The following is a 22780-nucleotide window of genomic DNA, read 5'->3' as shown; positions in this document are numbered from 1 at the left end:
CTCATAAAAACTCACTTTGGCCTCATTGTCACAGTCTGAGAGGTTTACTGAGATTCCTTCTCTTCTTACTTCTTTTTTTCCCCCCTGTCTCACTCTGTCTCTCCCCTCCAGAGGGGCACAGCAGTGTGGTCTGATGCCTGATTTGTTTCCTTTCTGCATTGGAATCATGTCCCTTCCTGGGATGCAAAAAACCAAGGCTACAGTGATGTCTGTCATGGACATAGACATGTTACTGTTCCCATTTTACAGAAAAAGAAACTGAGACACAGGAAGTTTTACCAACATGCCCAATGTCACACAAACATTTGGCAATCTAATGACCTCAAAGATCAAGAAAGAGGTGTAACAACATGAGATATAAACAATGTGATCTTGATCATCCAGGAGTCTCTTATCTACAATGACCTAAGAGGGTCTCTCTCTGCAACTGGTAGGAGAAGTCAGCATGAGGAACACAGGCAGAAAGAGGGCGCAGGAGCCCAGCTGTGAGCACACGTGCTGCTTATGCCCCGCAACCCCAAGGACGTTAATTCAAATCATCACCTGTCTCTTTGAATGTATTTGTTCTTTCCTCTGCTCCTCCCATCACTGGGCAACTGAGGGTCAACTATTATTATTTACAGCATCTCGTTCATTTTGAGAGGCTGAGGATTACTGTCACACCCACCTACTCACCTTTAATGTCAAAAGGCTCAGGCGCACAGAGAAGTCAATAGTGTGGAAGATGGCACCTCAAGCCACTGGCTGGACAGGGGTGGAAGCTGTGGACTAAAGAAGTTATAAAGAGGCCCTGGCCGGTTGGCTCAGCGGTAGAGCGTCGGCCTAGCGTGCGGAGGACCCGGGTTCGATTCCCGGCCAGGGCACACAGGAGAAGCGCCCATTTGCTTCTCCACCCCTCCGCCACGCTTTCCTCTCTGTCTCTCTCTTCCCCTCCCGCAGCCAAGGCTCCATTGGAGCAAAGATGGCCCGGGCACTGGGGATGGCTCCTTGGCCGCTGCCCCAGGTGCTAGAGTGGCTCTGGTCGCAACATGGCGACGCCCAGGATGGGCAGAGCATCGCCCCCTGGTGGGCAGAGCGTCGCCCCATGGTGGGCGTGCTGAGTGGATCCCGGTCGGGCGCATGCGGGAGTCTGTCTGACTGTCTCTCCCTGTTTCCAGCTTCAGAAAAATGAAAAAAAAAAAAAAAGAAGTTATAAAGAAAAGAAGCTAAAGGTGCAGCAGAATCCATCCACTCTTTTCCCCATCGGTGCCTGAAAAGGGCAGAGCGAGTTACGCACGCATGCACGGAAGCACGCACGGAACCGGACCTGAGGAGTTCAGTGTATAAGCATTTGACCCTTGCATGTGAGTGTTAAGCCATTCACCAATCAAAATGCACCCAGCACGAAGCGCTGCTAAGATCAGCTGCATTCTAGAGCCCACAGGCAGACTGTGCACACCGAGAACAGGAGCTGATGGGTGTGTTCACCCGGACCTAGGCCTGCAGGTCAGTTTTCTGTCTCCAGCAATGCTGGATGTAGACAGTAACATATTTACAAAATGTACATGCTCTGATGTCTCTGTTCTCATTTATGGTTTTTAATTCTGTTTCAGTAAGTATCCCACACATGAGTGAATGTCTGCTGACTTTATAAATGTGGGATAAAATCCAAACTATTCACATGGCTGACTAGGCCCCTACCAGCCGTGCCGGCTGCCTCCACCGCAGTCTCAGCCCCTCCGCCCGCGGTCTGCGCGGCACGCACACTGGCCTCCTCTCAGTCCCCCACTCAGGCCAGGGTTTTCTTACCTCTGGGTTGCAGGACAGCTCCTTCCCTCTTCTGGGAAGGTTCTCACTTGCCCTACCAGCCTGGCAAACTCCTACCCAACCCTCAGGTCTCAGGTCTCAGGTCTCAGCTCAAGTGGCACCTCCTTTCACCTGTCCCCACCCCCATCTAAACTAATTTCCTTGGTTGGCTCTCTGTTCACTCCATTCTTTTTCTTTATTTTTTTCTTCTTTTCCAAGTGATAAGAGGGAAGACAGACTCCTTCATGCACCCCAACTGGGATCCACCCAGCAACTCCCATCTGGGGTCAATGCTCTGCCCATCTGGGGCCATGTTTGCAACCAAGCTATTTTTAGTGCCTGAGGCAGAGGCTCCATGGAGCCATCCTCAGAGCCTGGGCCTATGGGCTTGAACCAATTGAACCATGGCTGCAGGAGGGAAAGAGAGAGCGAGAAGGGGAGGGAGAGGAATAAAGGAGCAGATGGTCACTTCTCCTGTGTGCCCTAAACGGGAATCGAATCTGGAACATCCACATGCCAGGTCAATGCTCTAGCACTGAGCCAACTGGCCAAGGCCTGCTCCATTTTTTTTCTCCTGTGGGTGCCTCCCAGCTCATAGCCAGCAATCTAACTTCTAAATCCTCAACATACAAAAGCCACATGGAGCCAGGGCCAGCTGTAGTCACCACTGAATCACTAACCCTCAGCAGAGTGTCTCATACATCATGATACTCAATAAACAGTCACTGGATGGAGGGATGAACGGATAGATGAAAAATGTGAACTTCCAAAGGGCTATGAACACTTGTACACAAGCAAGCTCCACTCCAGGTCCAATTAGACTTCTCCTATACAATTTTTTATAACTAAAGAGACTACCGAGGACCCACATCAGGGATAGCTACAATGGGCCATGTAACACCATGCTGCCCCTCTGTACCCTCGCAGCTGCCCTAAGGAGTCCCAGCATTCCTTCCAAATGCCCTTGGATGGAGCTTCAGGGCCCAACTTAGCATCAACTCTCCAGCAAGCCACCACCATTGGATTCGGTCTGCTGTGTGTGACCCAGTCTCCATTCATAAACAAATACTGGTTCAGTGCTTTCTCTATACTTGGCCCTGTTCTAGGTGTTGCCAATGCAGCCAAACAAAATGCCTGGCCTCGGGGAGCTGCCACTATAGTGGGGATACAGACAACAAACAAGACACAAACACATGACTCAGTCTGGGTAGCCGAGAAAGGGATGGGGAGTGGCAGGAGGCATGTCTGAGTGGGGGACATTTGAGCTGAGGCCCCAGAGGAGTGAGCGGGTGAATTCTGTGCGTATCTGGAGAAGGTCTCCAGGCAGGAGGAAGGATAGCATTAAGGCCCTGAGATGGAAACTTGTTTGGCACTTTGTGGGAACAGCAAGGCAACCAGTGTGTCTGGAACAGTGAACAAGTGGGGAGTGGTGGGAAGTCAACTTCTGTTTCAGAGATGGCAGACACAGCCTCCATTTAGAGTTCCTGACATAGACACTCTCATATCTGGTCCCTCGCTGACAAGCAGCCCTTTAACGCCCAGGGCAGAATTCACAAAATGCCCACAGGTTGGACCTCGCCCCGGCTACAGGACAGCTCTTGTTAATGGTCCCACCTGGCCTTGTACCCACTTTCTCTTCTCAGTGCTGTCATCATGAAGAGCTGGGAAACCCTTACCAATCACTCAGGGTGGGTGGGTGGGGGTTCAGTGTTGCTAATTTGTAACATGTGCTGATTTCTATGCTGTAAATTCAGTAGCCCCCACTTTCTTAGGCACAGGGGATATATTCCAAGACCCATAATGGATATCTGAAATCACAGATAGTACCAAAACCTACATATACTATGTTTTTTCTTATACATACCTATAATAAAGTTTAATAAAGTTAGGCATGGTAAGAGGTTAACAATAACTAATGATAAAATAGAATAATTTTAGCGAGATAAGTATAGTGAAAGTGATGTGAATGTGTCCTCTCTCTCTCTCTCTCTCTCTCACACACACACACACACACACACACACAATATCGTATTATACTCATAATCAAGAAGGCTAAGTGGCTGATGGGCAGGGAACATATAGAACGTGGAGACACAAGACATGATAAAGGGATGATTCAGGTCCCAGGTGGGATGGAGCAGGACAGTATGAGATTTCATCATGTACCCAGAACAGTATGCAATTTAAAACTTATGAATTGTTCATTTCTGGACTTTTTCATTTAACATTTTCAGGCTGTGGTTGATCATGGATAACCAAAACAATGGAAAGCATAACTGTGGATGGGGAACTACTGTATGTCCATTGTGCACAATTTCAAGCTATCAATGATATAACCACCAGCTTTCAAAATTCCTGAAAATGTAACAATCATATCTCAAGAGCCATTAGGAGCCGGCACATTCCTGGTAGCAGTTCTTACTAGGTAAGAAGAGCTCTGCCCAGGAGCCCCAAGCACCAGGAGCTGACGGCCCCGGTGGCTTCTCTGCCTCTCCCCTCCCGAAGCCCTTTCCCACGTGCCCACAGAGACAGACACAGCCAAGCTGGGCACCCATGGAGAGTGAGCACATGTCCCAGTTTCTCAGGACGGTCCGGGTTTACCACTGTGTCCTGGTATAGTTGTCAATAGCTCATTCACTCCCAAAGGGTGCCACTTTGCATGATAACTTCAATGGTCAGCTATCCACTGCCCTTTGCTCCCAGCTCCAGCAGCACTGGGTCCAGCATCTGGGTCCCAACCAGCCCTAGCCTGGCTGTGCTGCCACAGTTTAGAGAGTCACGAGTGGATCCTTAAAAAAGAAAACCACAGCCCTGGCCAGTTGGCTCAGAGGTAAAGGGTCAGCCGGCATGTGGATGTTTGAGGTTCAATTACCGGCCAGGGCACACAGGAGAGGCAACCATCTGCTTCTTCTCCCTACCCCTACCCCCTTCTCTCTCTCTCTTCACCTCCTACAGCCATGGCTCAATTAATTCAAGCATGTCGGCCCTGGAGCACTGAGGATGGCTTCGTTGAGCCTCCACCTACGTAGGATGCTAGAAATAGCTCAGTTGAAAGCATGGCCACAGATGGGCAGAGCATTGGCCCCAGATAGAGGTCACTGGGTGGATCCCAGCCAGGGCACATGCCTCTGTATCTCCCCTCCTCTCACTTAAAAAAAAGAAAAGAAAAGAAAACCACCACTTCTATTTCAATATGTTTTTAACCATCAGTCTAAAAACAACTTAATAAAAAAATTTAAATTCACTTCCCATTACATTTTCAACTTCACTGTTAATGAAAACGTTACTACATTTTCATATTTTCAGCTTCTATGCAGTCTTCCCAAGCCCTGTGTGTGTCTAGAACACGGTCATGGGCCATCTCAGTTTCCTTCTCAAACCGCAGCACTTAGGTGGCACCAATTATTCTTTCTGATTTTCGAAGATGAGAAGGATTACAGAGAAAAAAAAAAAAAGAATAAAAATTCAAAGTATTCTGCACTCTTGCCAGCCGATTTAAATAGCAATCAAAGAGCATGCACCAAAAAGCCCGGAAAGATATCAAATATGAAGCCTAGCCTCTCAGCTGTGCCTCTATTAAAAACAAATGTTTGGGAACAGCCAATGGCAATAGGGGAAAGGCCCCACTGACAGCCAGCCTCATGGAAACAGCAACCATTCTGGTTCATTTCAACATTAATGATGATAAGAATAAAAGGAGTCTGTCCTTGAAAGGCATTTTGAAGGCTGAGTACACAGTGACCCTTTGACCAAGATCTACAAGTTCTCTACCCTTAATAAGATTCATAGAACTTCTCCTGCTTCTTACATTTTGGTCACCAGGGAGAATTCACTAAACTATCAAAATAGTCCTAAATCACCACCTGATAAAAGAAAGAGTAGGTTAGGATGAGGAGGGAAAAGAGTGTCTCTCTTGTTCATGAGTTTTGCATGGAGCTGAAACACAGGCTATAACGGCGAGGATCACGGCCACAAGATCTTACGGATGGGGAACACCTTATATGAACTAATTACTGAAAATATGTCCCTCATACTATTCATGTATTTTATATAACAATTAGGCTTTAACAACAGGACAGAATTTGCCGCTTTGATGAAACAGGTGCTCATTTTTACAGATCATGTGAGACATAGTCCTTTCTGCCCTGGCTTACCAAGAAACTCAGAATGAAATTTGTCTCACATTAATCATCTCATTTTTTATTTCAATTATCACTGTTTCCCTATATTTCCCTATTTCCCCTTCAATTATATAATTGTTTTCTATGTGTTCTTTTAAATGATCCATTTGTGCTTTTGGTTGTAATTCATCTCAAATCCTGTTTTGGGAAATAGGCTAAGATATGAATCATATAACCCCAGATTCGGGGGCGGGGGGGGGGGGGTAGAGCCAGAAGTAGAACTCATGTTTTCCACTTGTCACACCTGCTATCTAGCCTTTGAAATGGACGCCTTCAAGCTGTCCCTCCTATGCTGTGGGGCCTCTGGCTTTCCCAATGACTGCATTGCAGACCTCGCACATGGAGCCATCATGTTTATGGATGACCCAAGGACCCATTCTGTAGGAAACAGAAATCCCCCAGCACTAGTCCACAGGCCATCTGTTCCCACCTCTCCACTGAATCCTTGCCTGGGCTTCTGGCTGCCTTAGTCAATTTAAGGGCCCAGGCTTGTTTTCCCCCACACACTGCAGATGTTGGCTGTGAAGGGAAACAGCGGGAAGGAACAGTCCCCATCAAGTGCCAACCATGCTACCCGAAACACATCACGCGTGAACAGTAATACCAACAGTAATAATAGCAGTCTGCTTATGTTGCGTGTGCCTCTATGCTAGGCATCCTAAATATATCACTACTGCTCCTTGTAACAGCCCTCAGTGACATTTATTACTCCGAGTTGGAGACGAGGGGAGCTCTGTGTCTGCTTTCCTGAAAAGGCACAACTTGCTTGAAGTTAACGCACCTACTTGCATGGGAAGGATGCAAAAGCTAAAGTCCTTACAAGCTCTTGGGAACAGCATGCATGACCCCTGTGATATTAGTCACTCTATTAGTAATAGCTATGAAGGTTCAACAGGTTGGACAAAAGTGATTTTCACCCATCCCGGGCATGTCACTTCTTCTCAGTTCAGTGGACTCTGGCTGGATTAACATGATTTTATTGATAAGAATGGACTGTTATCTTCCCCTTGTCTGTGTCTGGCCTTGTCTCCACTACAGGCAGCACCTGGACAATTAGTGAATGGAAGAAGGGAGAACGGGACATTCATTCATATACATGAACGTGCATGAGAGGCAAGCACAGACGTTGACCACAATCTAGAAAGGCCACCGTGGTCAGGAGCAGAGGTGAGAAAGCAGCTACTTCCAACCTTCCCAGACTGCTCGGGGCCAAAGGCCAGGCCTTCCCACCCTCTTCCTGTGCACGGATGAGTGTCCCTCACAAAATACTGGCTCGTTTGTTGTTGTTTTTGGAAAACAAATGCTTCCTTCCAAGGTTCTCTCTCTCAATTAATATCTGCGCTCAGGACTCCAAGTCCCTGGACACATTGCTATGGATTTGTCCAGGTTTGAGATCTCGATTTAGTGATTTCCTCCCCATCTTCCCGGACTCTCCAGAGCCCGCTGAGTTATGACACACACTTCCACTGGCCTGGCGGATGCTTAGATAATCCCATTCCACGCCCCAGTCTTCCTTCAAATTCCCCCTGCCGCCAGGGCGTGGCTCCCTGCAAATGTAGTTTATTCTCATTGCAGTCACGTCCCAGGCCCATTTAAAAAGGAAAGAAATGCCACTGGACGCAACACTAACCCTCCACAGAAAGTCCTGTCTCATCTTCCCCTTCATGGCTTCTTTCTCATCTCAGGAACTAGGTTTAATCCCCACCCTTACCCCACCCTCGGGATCAGGTCTCAGGTTAACTTTTAAAAACAGACGCATCCTGGCCCTGGCCGGTTGGCTCAGTGGTAGAGCGTCGGCCTGGCGTGCAGAAGTCCCGGGTTCGATTCCTGGCCAGGGCACACAGGAGAAGCGCCCATCTGCTTCTCCACCCTTCCCCTTCTCCTTCCTCTCTGTCTCTCTCTTCCCCTCCTGCAGCCGAGGCTCCATTGGAGCAAAGATGGCCCGGGCGCTGGGGATGGCTCCTTGGCCTCTGCCCCAGGCGCTAGAGTGGCTCTGGTCGCGGCAGAGCGACGCCCCGGAGGGGCAGAGCATTGCCCCCTGGTGGGCAGAGCATCACCCCTGGTGGGCGTGCCGGGTGGATCCCGGTCGGGCGCATGCGGGAGTCTGTCTGACTGTCTCTCCCCATTTCCAGCTTCAGAAAAATACAAAAAAAAAAAAAAAAAAAACCTTATAAAAACAGACGCATCCTACCCGGCATACCAAGGTATGTGCCTGTCTTCTGGTATGATACCCCCTGTGAGGTCAACAACAAGCCACTGCATTCTATGAATACAAAGAAGATCAGGGCATGTGAGTGAACCCGCAAAAAGATGCCAGAACAGTCTACCTGTGTCAAGTTTGGGGCTTAGAAAGATTCAGGGAAACTTCATTCTGTTATACCTGGGCCTGTAGGAGCCACCACCTGGTTTTATTCTCCTGACTCCCTGGCCCATCATGTTTACATGTAGAATCTGTCCTGTGCTAATGACTTGCTATTTGACACATCATTTAATTAGTGTTTTGATGTCTGAGCACTGTGTTCTTACTGTCGTGCCTTTGACTGGAAGCTCTCTGAGAGCGTGGATTATTTCAGAATCCCTGAAGGGCACACCCTTCAGGGTCTCTCCATAGACTCTCCTACTGTGGGAGTTCCACCAGTGTTGGCTGCCTATTGGGTCAGGGGGGGAAGTTGATTGGGAGATGAGGAGCTGAGAATACACATGAAAAGATTTGAGAACATTGACACAATGATAAACTGTTTCCACAGCACCAGTTAAGAATTAGATTCTTACAACAACATTCTAAGAAAAATAGGGCAGGTGTTATTATACCCATAGCACAGATGAGGAAATTAAGGCACTGAAAAAAGTGGAATCCCTAAATCACACAGCAAATAAGTCCAGAACCAAGGCTAGAAGTCTGGTCTTCTGAGGATTGTCTGGTGCAGTGTCTACCACGCGATGCCTCCAAAATAATAAGGAAGGAGGGGTGGAAGAAACCTAAGTGCCCATCAATGCATGAATAAATAAAAATGATGTGGTGTATATTCATGATAGATTATCATTCAGCCATGAGAAGAAAGACATCCTGCCATTTGCAACAACACAGATGAACCTTGAGCACATGATGCTAAGTGAAATAAGTCAGAGTAAGGAAAGTACTGTATGATATCTCTTATATGTGGAATCTAAAAGTCTACACTTTGTGAAAACAGAGAGTAAAATGTCAGTTACCAACGAACAGAGAGGGAAGAGAATAGGACAGATGTTGTTCAAGGGTAAAACTTGCAATGAGTAGTAAAGAAGCCCTAGAGATCTAATGTACAGTAATGTGAATATAGACAACAGTGTTGTATCATCATCATCAAACTTGCTAAGAGAGTGGAATTTCATTATTCCAACCACTGAAACAAAAAAAAATAATTATGTAATGTGATAGACTTGCGAAGGATCGCTACAATGGCAATCATATTACAATAGATAAATGTATCAAATTAACATGTTGTACACCTTAAATTTACACAAAGTTATGTGTCAAACATATCTGAATTGTAAAAAATCAGTGCAAACATATAAAAAGGAGGGAAAGTCAGAGATGGTTGTGTTACAATATGTCCTTACCCTAATTGGCCCATCTACGAATTCAAGTGTCCCACCTAAGTTATAGATAGTAAGTTCCAATAAGAAAAGTGTTTGCCCTGGCCGGTTGGCTCAGCGGTAGAGCGTCGGCCTAGCGTGCGGAGGACCCGGGTTCGATTTCTGGCCAGGGCACACAGGAGAAGCGCCCATTTGCTTCTCCACCCCTCCGCCGCGCTTTCCTCTCTGTCTCTCTCTTCCCCTCCCGCAGCCAAGGCTCCATTGGAGCAAAGATGGCCCGGGCACTGGGGATGGCTCCTTGGCCGCTGCCCCAGGTGCTAGAGTGGCTCTGGTCGCAACATGGCGACGCCCAGGATGGGCAGAGCATCGCCCCATGGTGGGCGTGCCGGGTGGATCCCGGCCGGGCGCATGCGGGAGTCTGTCTGACTGTCTCTCCCTGTTTCCAGCTTCGGAAAAATGAAAAAAAAAAAAAAAAAAAAGAAAAGTGTTTGAGGGCATATAAACTCTGACAGCAGATATGTTCTTAAAGGTATGAGCCTGTGAAAGGACAGGCAGAGACCAGAGGGACCAGAGGCAGGCACTACTTTGGGACAGGTCCTGGGAATTAGGAAAAGAAGGCAGTGGTAGAGAAATGAGGTGAGGTAGGGTGTTCAGAGGACGGAGAGGGAGGCTAGGAGAAGGCATCAGGAGAGAGAGGTAGAAGGGAGAGGGAAGACGGGAGAAAAAAGGCATGGGGGTATAAGAAAGATAGGAAAGAGAGCCAAGAAGAAAGAGACCAAGAGGGGAGAGTAGATGAAGGAGACACACTTCTCTCGTGTCTAGGTTTCCTGCCGAAAGGACCTTGCTGGGGGACAGAGCAATAGCAGGGACATTAGAGTTTTGCTCACCTTCTTTCCATGGGTCAGCCAGCAAAGACAAAATCATAGGAAGCAAGATACAAACAGCATGAGATTAACAGAACATTAGATACTCCGCTAAACCAGAGAAAGGAGAAGAAATACAGCATATATAATATATATTGGAGTTAGAAAGGAGACAGAAGAAAAAGAAGACAAAGGGTTGGCCAAGTTAGGACACCATCAGAGGGAAGCAGAAGCCTCTGTCCAAGGCTAAGGCTTGGGTCGTGTTGCCAGCAGGCGGGGAGAACAGCGGTGGAGGCGGAGCGGAGATCTAGAACAGAGACAACACTGCAGAGGGCAGCAGTCACAGGAGCGAAAGGTTTAAAACTCGGAGACAAAGAATGCAGCAATACAATTAAGGGGGGGAAAGACTACAGTGTGGTCCTCATGAAAAAGACACTCAGGCATGGGACCCCCATAACATTGATATTTTAATGGCAGAAGTTGGTAGTTAATATTCATGTCTGTGTTTATTCATTGTTTAATTGTCATGTGTCCACCTGTTGTGGAGGTACTATCCATCTTAAAAACCTGTAAAAGCAGGACCCCCCCCCCGACTTTTTGAGTAGGGGATTCATAATGACATCACGCATGATACTACTTGATGAGTGATTTTTGATGAGAATAGTAAATCCCTTGGTAGTGAAGGCAGAGTAAGCAGAGCCAACCGTGCTAATCAGAATGGTGTTGCTGACTACAAGGATCTGATGGTAGTGGAGGTGGTGATAAAGGCAGGTAATAATGGTGGTGCAGAAGGCAACAGAGAGGGAGTTCTGTTAACAAGGGGAAGGCGGGAATTATGGTAGTCGAATGATGAAGATGATTGCAAAGCTTGGTCACCATTTGTGAAATGACACTGCGGGTATATGTGTGTGTGTGTAACAAAGGTAGAGAGACAGAGACAAAAAAAAACAGAGAGAGACAGAGACAGATAAAGAGAGAGATCACCCAAAGATCACTCATGGTTAAAGTAGACTATCATCTGCCCCAGGACCCTTCCTAGAGACATCTCAGATGGTCAAAGCCAATACCCAACCATTTCCCCTAAAAGTTTGAAATTATACATTGGCTACATCGGCTGAAAAGGACCTCAAAAATTATCTAAACTGTGTGGCTCTCAACCCAGATTGAGATCATAGCCTCCTGGGGAATTTTTCTACAATATCGATGCCTGAACCTCATTCCATACTAACCAACAAAATCCCAAGTTGGGACACCAGTATGAACATTTTAAAAATATTCTCAAATAATTTTTATCAACTCTTCTGATTAGGAAACTTATATTCTACAGAAGAGACGAGTGAAACCCATCACACACAATACTTAGTGGCAGAGTCACAACCAGAATATCCACAGCAAGTTTGGTGCAATTTTTCCTACATGCTGCTAACCCAATCAGCATGGCTTGCTGTCTCTTCTCATTGCCATATTCATTCTAAAAAAAAAAAAAAAAAAAAAAAGATGTCTGGAAGTGTTGAGACCCCAAGAGGAGGGAGAAAGAAGAAATACTGGAGAATTGAGAAGCTGGATCAGGACAGTGTTTGGCTTCTCATGGGGCACATCCCAGGTGGGGCTCAAAGGTAAAAGGATTTCCAAACCCAGTCCCCCCTCCATTCCTACTCTCTTTCCTGTCCCACCCACATCACTGCCCCAGACCTAGGGTCCCTGGGGAGGTAAGTGTGATTTCATCTCCACAAAGCCCATGTCCTACCTGACCCTGTTCCCAAATCATTCACATCCATCCAGCCTTCAGAAGACCCCCAAACCCAGAAGAAACGTATTCGTACTTTCTTGGTGGGAACTTTGATCTTCAAGAATTCTGCCTCTCTGGCCAGCACCTGCCACGGGGCGTGTATCCGGACAAAGACGGATCCTTGGGTTTTACTCTGTAAGGTACAAAAGAAGAAAAAATGGAAACACCGACAAGAACATAGCTTAAATTTCTGGCTCCCCAACCAAGAAGACCAAACCTGGTGTTTCTTGTTTCCGGTTTTCATTCTCTTTAAACTTCATCAGGGACCAGTCTCCTCCTACCCATACCCCATCCACCATTTCTGTTTCAGAAAAGTTCTCATCCAAACCCACAGGGTAGTGTTCCCGAAGGGTGGGCCCTGGGGTTTGGTGGCTTCAGGGGGAAATAAACGTTGAAACATTGTGTTCACAGATTTAAAATGTGAGCAATGGTGATTTTCATAAAAATCCTATTAACCCTTAGTGGCAGTTACTCAGTTAACCTCTGCCAGCATTCAGCCAACAGCCTGCAATTTGTCTCCATTCACATATTTTCATTGTTTCTTGTTATATTTGTATTTTCTGTTCTATAATAGTGCAGTGTCATAGCCCCAAATCACAAAAGTGGTTCACCTAAGCTTAAGAGTGATTATATAAATAGTATTGTAAAAAGTATAACTCCAAAATCATAAACATAAATCATGAATAGGGCTCCAGTGTGAATATAGATAGTAACTTTATGTTTCAGGTCAAGTGATAATTGATTTCACCCAAAAATGAAAATTAAGGAAAGGAAATGCAGTGATGATTTTTGAAAATTAGGTCTTAAGGACTCAACAATCCATTTAGCCCTGGGCGTAGTGTTTGTTGTAAAAGTTGGTCAGATTGTGACATAAAGCCATCCGTTTCTACTCATCTTCAAATGAAATCTCAAATTTTTTCAGAACAAGAACGCGCAGGAAATAAATGCCTTCTGACATTAATCATGGAAGAATGAAAGAGACCAGAACAAGTAGGAAACATAGGCAAAAGCCTCATCCTTTCTGAGAAGTGTCTAAAACACCTTGCAAAATTCATCACGAACACTGTGTCCACAGAGAAAGTAGAACAAAGCAACAGCAAAATCCCTTCATCAAATGACTGTCAGAAATCACCTAAAACCTGTGCACCATGGAGGGAGGAGCCCGGTGTGCTGGCCAACAGGACATTAGGATACAGCCTCTGAGGGGCAGAGTGGGAATCGGGGTGACAGCGAGTGTGCACTAGAGACAGGCTTGCAGCTTCCTGTTCCATCTATCCCCTGAAAATCCATGCTAGAGGTGAAAGAGGCTTTTATTAAATGACTGTGTATTTTGTGATGCAGGCTGCATGGAGACCATTACTGAGAAGCACCAACTCTGTGCAGCAAAGGTGTCACTCCCTCCCCAACCTCACTCACAGAGCCCAGCTAATGGTCCACAACACGCCCTCTGGTCTTGGTTTGGTGTTGAAGGTAATGGGGGAAGCCATCCACGCACAGCCTCTAACCGTCTGCCTTTCCAGTGTGCTTGGCAGAGAAATAAGTGGCCAGAAGACTGTTTTCCCCATGGAAGTACACGGACTATGATGGTTCTCACATATGTTTTGAAATGATGAATGAAATAAAAATATTTTTTATGATGCTCCCAATGCAAGTGAAGGCTACGTCTGTGATTTTTGAATGGTGGCTCTACAATGTATTCAGTAATTCAAACATCGAGAACCCATTCCCACTTCAGGAATAAAAGTTGGTGATTTATAAGGGAGAAGATTAAAGAAGAAAACGGGATTTTGTAAGAATGTTGAACTCTGATATGAAAGTCTAGGGTGGTCTAGAGTTTACAGACAACTAAAAGGAATAACAGTAACCGTGATGTTTATTTCCTGAACGTGTGTTGTGTGCCACACAAAGTCAGGTGATCATGTGCTTAGCTCACAGGATACTCACAGCCATGCTGGGAGGCGGGTACTGTCACTATCTCTATTTCACAGTTGAGGAAATTAAGGCAAGGAAATGTAAAATAATGTGTCTACAGTTATACAGATAGTTTGATTAAAAAAATAGTTCTTCCTTGGCAGGATAGCTCAGTTGGTTAGAGCATTGTCCCAATACACCAAGGTTGCAAGTTCGATCCCCAGTTGAGGCACATACAAGAATCAACCAATGAATGCATAAATAAATGGGAAAAACAAATTGATGCCTCTCTCTCTCTCTCTCTCATCAATTTTTTTTTAATTTAAGTATTTTATTCCAGGCCGTCTACATCCTTCCTATCTGAAGATTTCTCCTCTCATCAAAGACAGGTATGACATGTTACTGAGCACAGTTTAAAACCATGTCCAAAAGCTGCAACAGGACATAAAGACGTGCTTTTTAGACTAAAACTCAATCAAAGGATGGATAAGAACTCCATGGGGCAGACCTAAGATGAAATAAGTCAAGCCTTCAGCTGCCAAACTTATGACCTAACACTGGGGGTGGCCCTCAGCGAGAAATCCTCCTAATTTCTGTGTTCGCCTTTGTTTGCAGTATCCAGAACTACTAGACAGAGTCATTGATTACTTGCTGCTACTTCTTACTGTAATTTCAGCTTTTTTTAAATTTAGTGAAAATAAAAAGTAAGAAAAGAAACCATCTGTGAAGCTGTTTAACAGCCCAGCTCTCCAATATGGCCCGACAAACAATGTTTTTGGTAAAAGGTGGCAAACAGTACCGTCCCTCTCACTAAGATGAAATTGAGACTATTATTGATTTTAATAGATTTTGTTTTGTCTTTATTTTTAATTTGTGGTGAACCCTTTTTTAAATTTTAACTAAGAATGGTGGCTCAAGTGTGCACCAGATGTCCACTAAGCAGCTGCAGAAGTTCAAAATTTGAAAAAGAGTTGGGAGGACCAGGGTCAGATCCCGTGGCCTTGGTGGAAGATCACTAGCTGTCCCCTGACAGCCATCCTCCTTCTCTTCATTTTTAAAATAAGCACATGGCCATCTAGAATGAAGAGTATACCTCCCTTGTAGTTAGGTGTAACCATAACACTAATTTCTGGCCAATGGGGTGTAGGTGGAAGTGTGGTGAAGCACTTCCTGGCCCCACTCTTCAGAGACAGCAAGTAGATGCCTTTTGTCCCTTCATCTGCTTCTCTACCCCTGACCTACTGCCTAGAATGTGGATATAAGCATCTTAGACCTGGAGGTCAAAGTCAAGGTCAGAAAACAACACAGTATCAAGAGTCCTGACTCTATAGACTGTCATAGCAACTCTGGGCTATCTCCTAGATTTTTATGAGAAAGATAAAATTGTACTTTGTTTAGCCATGGTGGATTTTAGAGGCACTATCATCTGCAGCCCAACCTTCTACTAATGCAACATTGTTTCCCAATGTAAGGGCATGAGTCCCCTCCAACAAAGCCTGCTTCCTCTCTCTTCTCCTCAAATGGAACTGTTTCAAGTGAAAAGAAAAGCTGGAATGCAGTTTGTGGCACTAACATCTAGTCATCATGTTCCTTTCATGCCATGCAATATTTCTCACGTCTCATAAAAACATGAGAGCTGAAGTGAAATGTTAGTTGGTGTGACTGGCTGTGTCTCCTGAAGAAAAAACAAAGTCCCTGAGCAGAACCATCCCCAGTGCAGAAGCCCTTTTTACCAGCCCTGGCATCCAAAATTGAGAGTTAACAGAGATTGAGCTAAAAAGGAAGGGAGATAGTGTGATAAAAAAAAAAAAAATAGGTAGAGCGTCGGCCTGGCGTGCAGGAGTCCCAGGTTCGATTCCCGACCAGGGCACACAGGAGAGGCGCCCATCTGCTTCTCCACCCCTCCCCCTCTCCTTCCTCTCTGTCTCTCTCTTCCCCTCCCGCAGCCAAGGCTCCATTGGAGCAAAGATGGCCCAGCGCTGGGGATGGCTCTGTGGCTTCTGCCTCAGGCACTAGAATGGCTCTGGATGCAACAGAGCGACGCCCAGAGGGGCAGAACATTGCCCCCTGGTGGGCATGCCGGGTGGATCCCAGTCGGGCGCATGCGGGAGTCTGTCTGACTGCCTCTCCATTTCCAGCTAAGAAAAAATGAAAAAAAAAATAGTGGTAGAAGGGAAGGGAAAGGAAATAATAGAAGGGAGAAATGGAAGGAGAGGGGAGGGGGAGGGAGGGGAGGGGAGGGGAGGGAAGGGAAGGTGGGAAGGAGGGAAGGAGGGAAGGTGAGAAGGAGGGAGGGAGGGAGGAAATAGCGAGCACAAAGATTTGTCTAGAAAAGCTCAAGCATGTCCATCTGAGGAATGCAACTCTTCCAGCAGCAAGAAATGTGAGGTATACGACGGGGCAGGAAAACTTCTCCAGCTCAGTTGAAATGTCCCACAAACACAATGCAACTTCTTTCGGTGTGATTTCATTGTCATAATAGCCTACAAATTCTGTTTTCTCAGTTCCTAGTTATCAGGAAGAAGGTAACCAAAGAGAAAGTGTGATACTCTGGTCAAAGGAAATGAATACTCCTCGATCGCAAGTGGACTGTCATCTTTCTCAGTCTCTTTTAAGTTGTGTGATCTTAAGAAACAAATAGTTTCCTAGATTTGTTTGCCACTAGCTAAACTCAGGGAAAACTGAGTTCACAAAGGGGCAGAGTCAGGCCATCACCGCCTTGAACTTGTGTCCTGCCTAAGCAGCCAGCCTCTTGCTCTCTCCCTTCCTCTCATCCTCTCTAAAGTTGCCTCAACAGCAGGCCCAGTGGCATGCACACTCTCTAAGGCACCAGCCCTCTCCTCCCCTCTGGACTCCAGCCACACAGCCCTTCTCACTGGTTTCTGTTGTTTGGGAACAATGAGAAACAGATGTTTTGCCACACAATTAAGTAGCCAAATTAAGGAGCCTTTATTTTAAAGCAGGTGACCCAGAGACCTAAGTCATTCAAATCATGTGGCCCCCAACACAGTTTGAAGTTAGCTTTCAAAGACAGAATTACACGCTGATTGGGGAATGGTGAGGAGGGGAAGCCTAGCAGTAAAACAAAGCAGTGAAGCAAAGCCCATTTACAATGTTTATCTATAGGATTCATTCAGCGAGAAACATTCTGGGAACACCTGCAACCTTGCAGAACCAGCCCAAGGGAAACCAGCCTCAAGGCCAGAGGTAGGGAATCTTTTAGAAACAGTAAGTTCTGCTAAAAGTCTCTTTGTTTTAGAGAAAGTAAGTTCTGCTAAAAGTCTCTTTGTTTTAGAGAAAGTAAGTTCTGCTAAAAGTAACTTATGCTAAGAGCCCTTCTTTTCTACATTTCAGTTTCCAACTGCTCCAACCAGCTTCCCACCTTGGCACCTCCTCCTTCAGAACTTCCTCAAACTCTATTTTTTTCACGGCAAAGTTCCCCCCAGGCCCAGACCCAGCCAGTCCTAACTGGATCTCAGTTGAAACATGGCATCTTCTGGGAGGCCTTTCCTGAATGCCTTTGTTCCCCTCTTGCCTGCATAGCTCCCGTCTTCCTCCTTCATAGCACCAACCACTATTGCAATTGGTGTAGGTAGGTGTTTGACATTATATCCCTGGCTAGACCTTAAGCTCCATAAGGGAAAAAAAACCAAACAAACATGTTTTGTTGGATGCTTTGTCCTCAGCAGCCACCACGGTACCTGGCATATATAAATGCTCAGTAAGTACATATTGCAACTTCAGTGCATATATACACCTAGCAGTTTCTGTTTGGATCCTGTGACCACTGTCTAAAAATTGGCTACCATACCTAGTTCATTTTAAGAGACTAGGTCAGTTATCCTTCAGTGTCCTTGCTGAATCCTTTCTCGTTCCGAAACGAAAGTTAGTCAAGTTACCACTGATCAGGAGTCTTACAAAGACCTTGCTGGAGAGCCTCTCCAATCTCATCTGGAGCCCCTGATCCTCACAGCATTAGCAAAGCCCCCTTTCCTAGAGGCCTCATCTATCAGCACAAACTCATTCTGGTGCCCAAAAAAAAAAAAAAAAAAGCCCCACCCTGAACTAAACCGGAACTGAGTCTACCTGAAACATCTCTGCCTTATAAGCTTATAAATGTATTATAGTATATATTAAGGAGAAGAATCAAGGATACTCTGAAAAATAAGAGACGTCAACTCTAAAAGTCTTGGGTGTCTTTACTTGCCAAGAATCAGACTTCCATGATGGTATTCAGTATCTCCATGCTGACAGCTCAGCTCAAAGCAGAGCCTGCTGATGGGCAATGAATCTCAAAAAAAAGGGAATTGATTTGGCCAAAGGACTCTGGAGGTGAAGAAATAAAGGACACCCACATGTCTTTCTCAAGTAACAGATGAAGACCTGGAGCCCCGAAGCCGAGTTGCGAGGGCAGGCACACTCAGCTCATTAGCAACACAGCCAGAAGAGGAATCTAGATCTCCTGACTCCAGGGTCCATCCTATAGTGCCTTGAGGGAATGTCATTGCAAGTCCCTGAGCGCTCCTAACCCATCCAAGGGCCACCTGAAGCCCTCCTTTCACAGGAGATTAGGTAGAGGAGGGATGGAGGAAGGGCAGTGAGAGTGAGGAATTTCGTCCCCAGCCACCTCTGTTCAGGGCTTCCGCCGCTGCTCTAGTCCTCTGCAGGGACCAGAGACACACGCTCCTCCTGGTGAGAGTATCCATATTGTTTATGTCCTGCTGTTGTTATCCAAAGATTGCATGTGGCTTCACAAGACCATGTCCTCCCTCTAGAGAAACAAGAATGAATGGGAGGCAGGCCCAGCCAAATACTGGAAACCGATACTCCACAGCCTCCTTCCCACACAGCCCTGCCAAGCCACCTCAACGCTGACTCCAGATGCCTGAGTGTACTCTGGTCCCAGGCCCTGCTTTGAGCCCAGAACATCAGCTGCAGCACATCATGGCCCAGGAGAGGAGCTGCCAGAGGAAAGGTGGGAAGGTGAGCATGTAGACAATGGAGAGGGCAGCACAGGGCAGGATCCTCTTAAGATCTCAGCAACCCAGGTCATCTTGGATCAGTGTGGACCAATGGCATATGGTCCCCCAGGGACTCCCATGTTCTCACATCATTGTGGTTAATGCTCACACAGCTGGAGGAGTTACACCAGGTGGTGCTGAGATTGTGGCCAGGGCAGCCATTATCACGGACTAAGGGGGAGTGAGGGGTGTAGCTCTGAGACTTTTGAAATGAGAGCAGGAAATTAAATGGTCCTCACAACTGCAGCATTTGGGGAACACCATGCTCTACCTGTGCCATCATTTGGACCAAAGTCTTCACTTCTCTTCAGCTATCAGAAACTTCCAACCCATGACCAGGGAGCAGGCTCTGCCTAGACCTCCCAGAGACCTACTACCTTGGAATTCAGCACAGGAAAGACAGAAAGAGGAAAGATGAAAAGTTGCTTTCCTGGGAGGCCCTCTCCAACCATCTTCTCATCAGGCCAATGTGTGAGGATGGGCCAATCATCAGCCAAGGTGAAGGGCAGGACCACCTGCCCATTCAACCCTGTCCCAGAGACCCCAAAGTACCAGCAGTAAGACCCTCTTATAGAAAAGGCTATTCTTGGCTGAGAGGATCCCTTGGGACAGCTACCAAACTGGGCAGGTGCCCAGAAGAGATGACCTCTTGACCTGCTACTACAGTACCTACTCTGTACATTATATCACTACTGCACTCCAGACGGGAGCCACCCAGAAAACCTCTGCTCAGTGCTCAGGGGAAGATGAATGAGTGAAGGGAACACAGGAACACTTAAGAGCCAGACTTTCTTACACACCAAGGGCTGAGAGGACCTGCACCCCACCTAATCCCTGAGCCACAGTGGCCTCCACAGGACAGCACAGCACCCGGAAGGAGCACCCTATGGAGAGCTAGCAATAGAGCGGGATTAAGTGTTCTCCTGACTTCATTCTACTTCAAAAATCCCACAGAAAAAACAGGCGGGGGGGGGGATCTCCACCATGTTGGATAGGCCACGGGAAAGCCCTGGGTACTTACTAGGGCCTGAGTACTTGTACTTGGTCTTCAGTCCCAGCCCTTTCTCTGACCAGCTAAACCATTTTTGATAAGCCATCAAAGCTCTTGAAACTCAAGACCATGTTAAAATAATCTCAATGAATAATAATACCTATAGGAGAGAAGAAGGGACCTTACACGGGGACACGTGTCATCTTTTGCGGGTAGAAGATACATTCATGCTCTTGACTATGATGACAGCTTCACAGGTGTATATATATGTCAAAACTCAACATATTTATATATGTGCAGTTCAAAACATTCTTTAACAATGATTTATATTTTTGTTTTTAATTAATAAAAATTCAAAAGTATTTATTAATGATTTCTTATCTTAGAATCAAATAAAATTATATACATGGAAGTATTTTGCAAAAAATAAAGTATACATATATATGAATATATTATATATATGGATTTTATTTTATTTTATTTTATTTTATTTTGAAAAGGAAGAAGTAAAATTATCTCTATTTGCACATGACATGATCTTATATACAGAAAATCCTCAGGAATCCACAAGAAAACTCTTAAGAGCTCATAAAAAAGTACAAGAAAGCAAGATATAAGACCTGTATGCAAACATTAATTATATTTTTATACAGTAGCAATAAACTATCTGAAAATGAAATTTAAAAAACAATTTCATTTACAATAGCATCAAATAGAAAAAATACAAGTAAATTTAACAAAGTAAGTGAAATATTTGTACACCGAAAATTACAATGCATAGTTCATACTTGACCTGTGGTGGTGCAGCGGATAAAGCTTTGACCCGGAATGCTGAGGTCGCCGGTTTAAAACTCTGGGCTTGCCTGGTAAAGGCACATATAGGAGTTGATGCCTCCTGTTCCTCTCCTCTCTCTCTCTCTCTCTCTCTCTCTCTCTCTCTCTCTCTCTCTTTCTCTCTCTCCTCTTCAAAATAAATAGTCCTTTTTTATTGATTTTAATTTACTGTGTTTACATAGATTCTAGTGTCCCCCCGAATGCATCCCTCCTCCCCCGTGTTCCCCTCAACATCCCCCTACCCCCCCTTCCCCCAACGCCCTCCCCGTTCTCTCCAGGATTTGCTTTCTGCTCTCTATAACACTGTTATGTGTATATAATTTCACCAATCTCTTTCCCTTCTCTGATCCCATCTATATATGGATTTTTTAAGAGAGCAATCTTACAGGCAGCCACTTCCAAGTCTCTGCCTCGGCAATCAAAGTGAAGAGCATGCTCCTCTTCCTTGGACTACAGAACACATACTCTTGAGTTCTATAGGGATCTTATTATGCTTCTTGGATCCCACCTCTGAGAAAGCACGGCTGAGCCATAGTTCTCGGCATGTACCTGAACAACACCAAGTGAAGTCAAATAAAGATAACAGAGAATGTTTCTTTTCGGAATGTACAATGCAAAATGTAACAGGCTGAACAGAATTCAGGAGCCCGAGGCCAAATTTTTACCAAAAAGAAGATGAAAACCCATGAACCCTGAAGATGTTGGCAGAATGGAAAAGGCTTCTTCCAAAACTAATGAAGGCTATGGAGTTGACAGCCAGGCTTTAGGCACACAGGCCCAGCCCCCAACAGAGGGGGAAAAGTCATAGATAAACCAGAAGAAAAGGCTGCTCTTTCCTAGTTGTCAAAGCAAAACTATTTTGAACAGTTGACACCCGCAAGTGGAGTCAGAAGCTGCAGAATGCTAACTCTCATCAACGTGCATGCTTCCTACTCACCCCACAGCACTTCAATGTCCCGGGGAATGGGAGGCAGATGCGGAGTGGTGGGCAAAAGGTCCCTGGTTCGGTGCTTGATAGATACTTACACCAAAGATCATCAATACGTCTTGGTTAGGCTGGGACAGTCCCAGTATATTTCCTTGGCATCATCAACCTATCCAGTTTAGCATTTTAGCATTGTCGAAGATGTCCCAGATTGAACAATAAATCACAGAGTCACCTGCGGATGAGCAATGAGCACCACTGAACTCAACAGACATCAGACCTTTGGGCAGGAATGTGCAGGATCTCCTTCCTGACCTTTGTTCCTTTGGCCCAGATGATAAATGTCCCACTCAGAGAAGCATTTCCAGGCATTTAAAAGCTCATCATATTACCTCTCAAAGTACCCATATCTGTAATAACCCTCTTAACTCAAAACTTATGTGATTTTTTTTTATCTTGATACTTTTCTTTCTTCCTCAGGACACTTCTACAAAACCTTCATGCTATCAGAAGTTAACTCCCCATCCCCCACAAACACACACTGATGAACCCTTGCTTTCTCTTAGCAGTGACTCACCTCTCCCCTAAGAAATATTTCCACTATTTCCTGTGACTCACTCCTCCCAACATATTTCAATTCAACAAGTATTTATTGAGGAACAACTGTGTGTCAACAATATGCTTAGCATTAAGGGCATATAGAAGAAATATAAGCCATCTTACCATCATGCAGTTTTCAACTTCTTTGGAAACCAGATAAATAATATCTAACATATGAGACAGATGAGTAACATCATGACTAAGTTGACTAATGTCCAAAAGGACAGGACAAGTAATGAATGCTTCATTTGTTTGTTGTCTTCTCTTTCACTCATCAATAATTGCCAGATTTTGCTGAAAGAAA

At 45.5% G+C, this 22780-nt stretch overlaps 1 protein-coding gene across 3 annotated transcripts in view; it reads right to left on the bottom strand.

Moving 5' to 3' along the window:
- Positions 1-22780, bottom strand: part of ANO2 (anoctamin 2) — a 348314-nt gene that overhangs the window by 253032 nt on the left and 72502 nt on the right. For all 3 annotated transcript variants that reach the window (XM_066261651.1, XM_066261659.1, XM_066261667.1), the window contains one exon: positions 12229-12327. In XM_066261651.1, the coding sequence (XP_066117748.1) occupies positions 12229-12327 (99 nt within the window). The remainder of the gene's footprint in view (positions 1-12228; positions 12328-22780) is intronic.

This window comes from Saccopteryx bilineata, chromosome 1, assembly GCF_036850765.1.
Source record: "Saccopteryx bilineata isolate mSacBil1 chromosome 1, mSacBil1_pri_phased_curated, whole genome shotgun sequence".
NCBI lineage: Eukaryota > Metazoa > Chordata > Mammalia > Chiroptera > Emballonuridae > Saccopteryx > Saccopteryx bilineata.
This window is presented reverse-complemented; position numbering and strand designations above follow the sequence as displayed.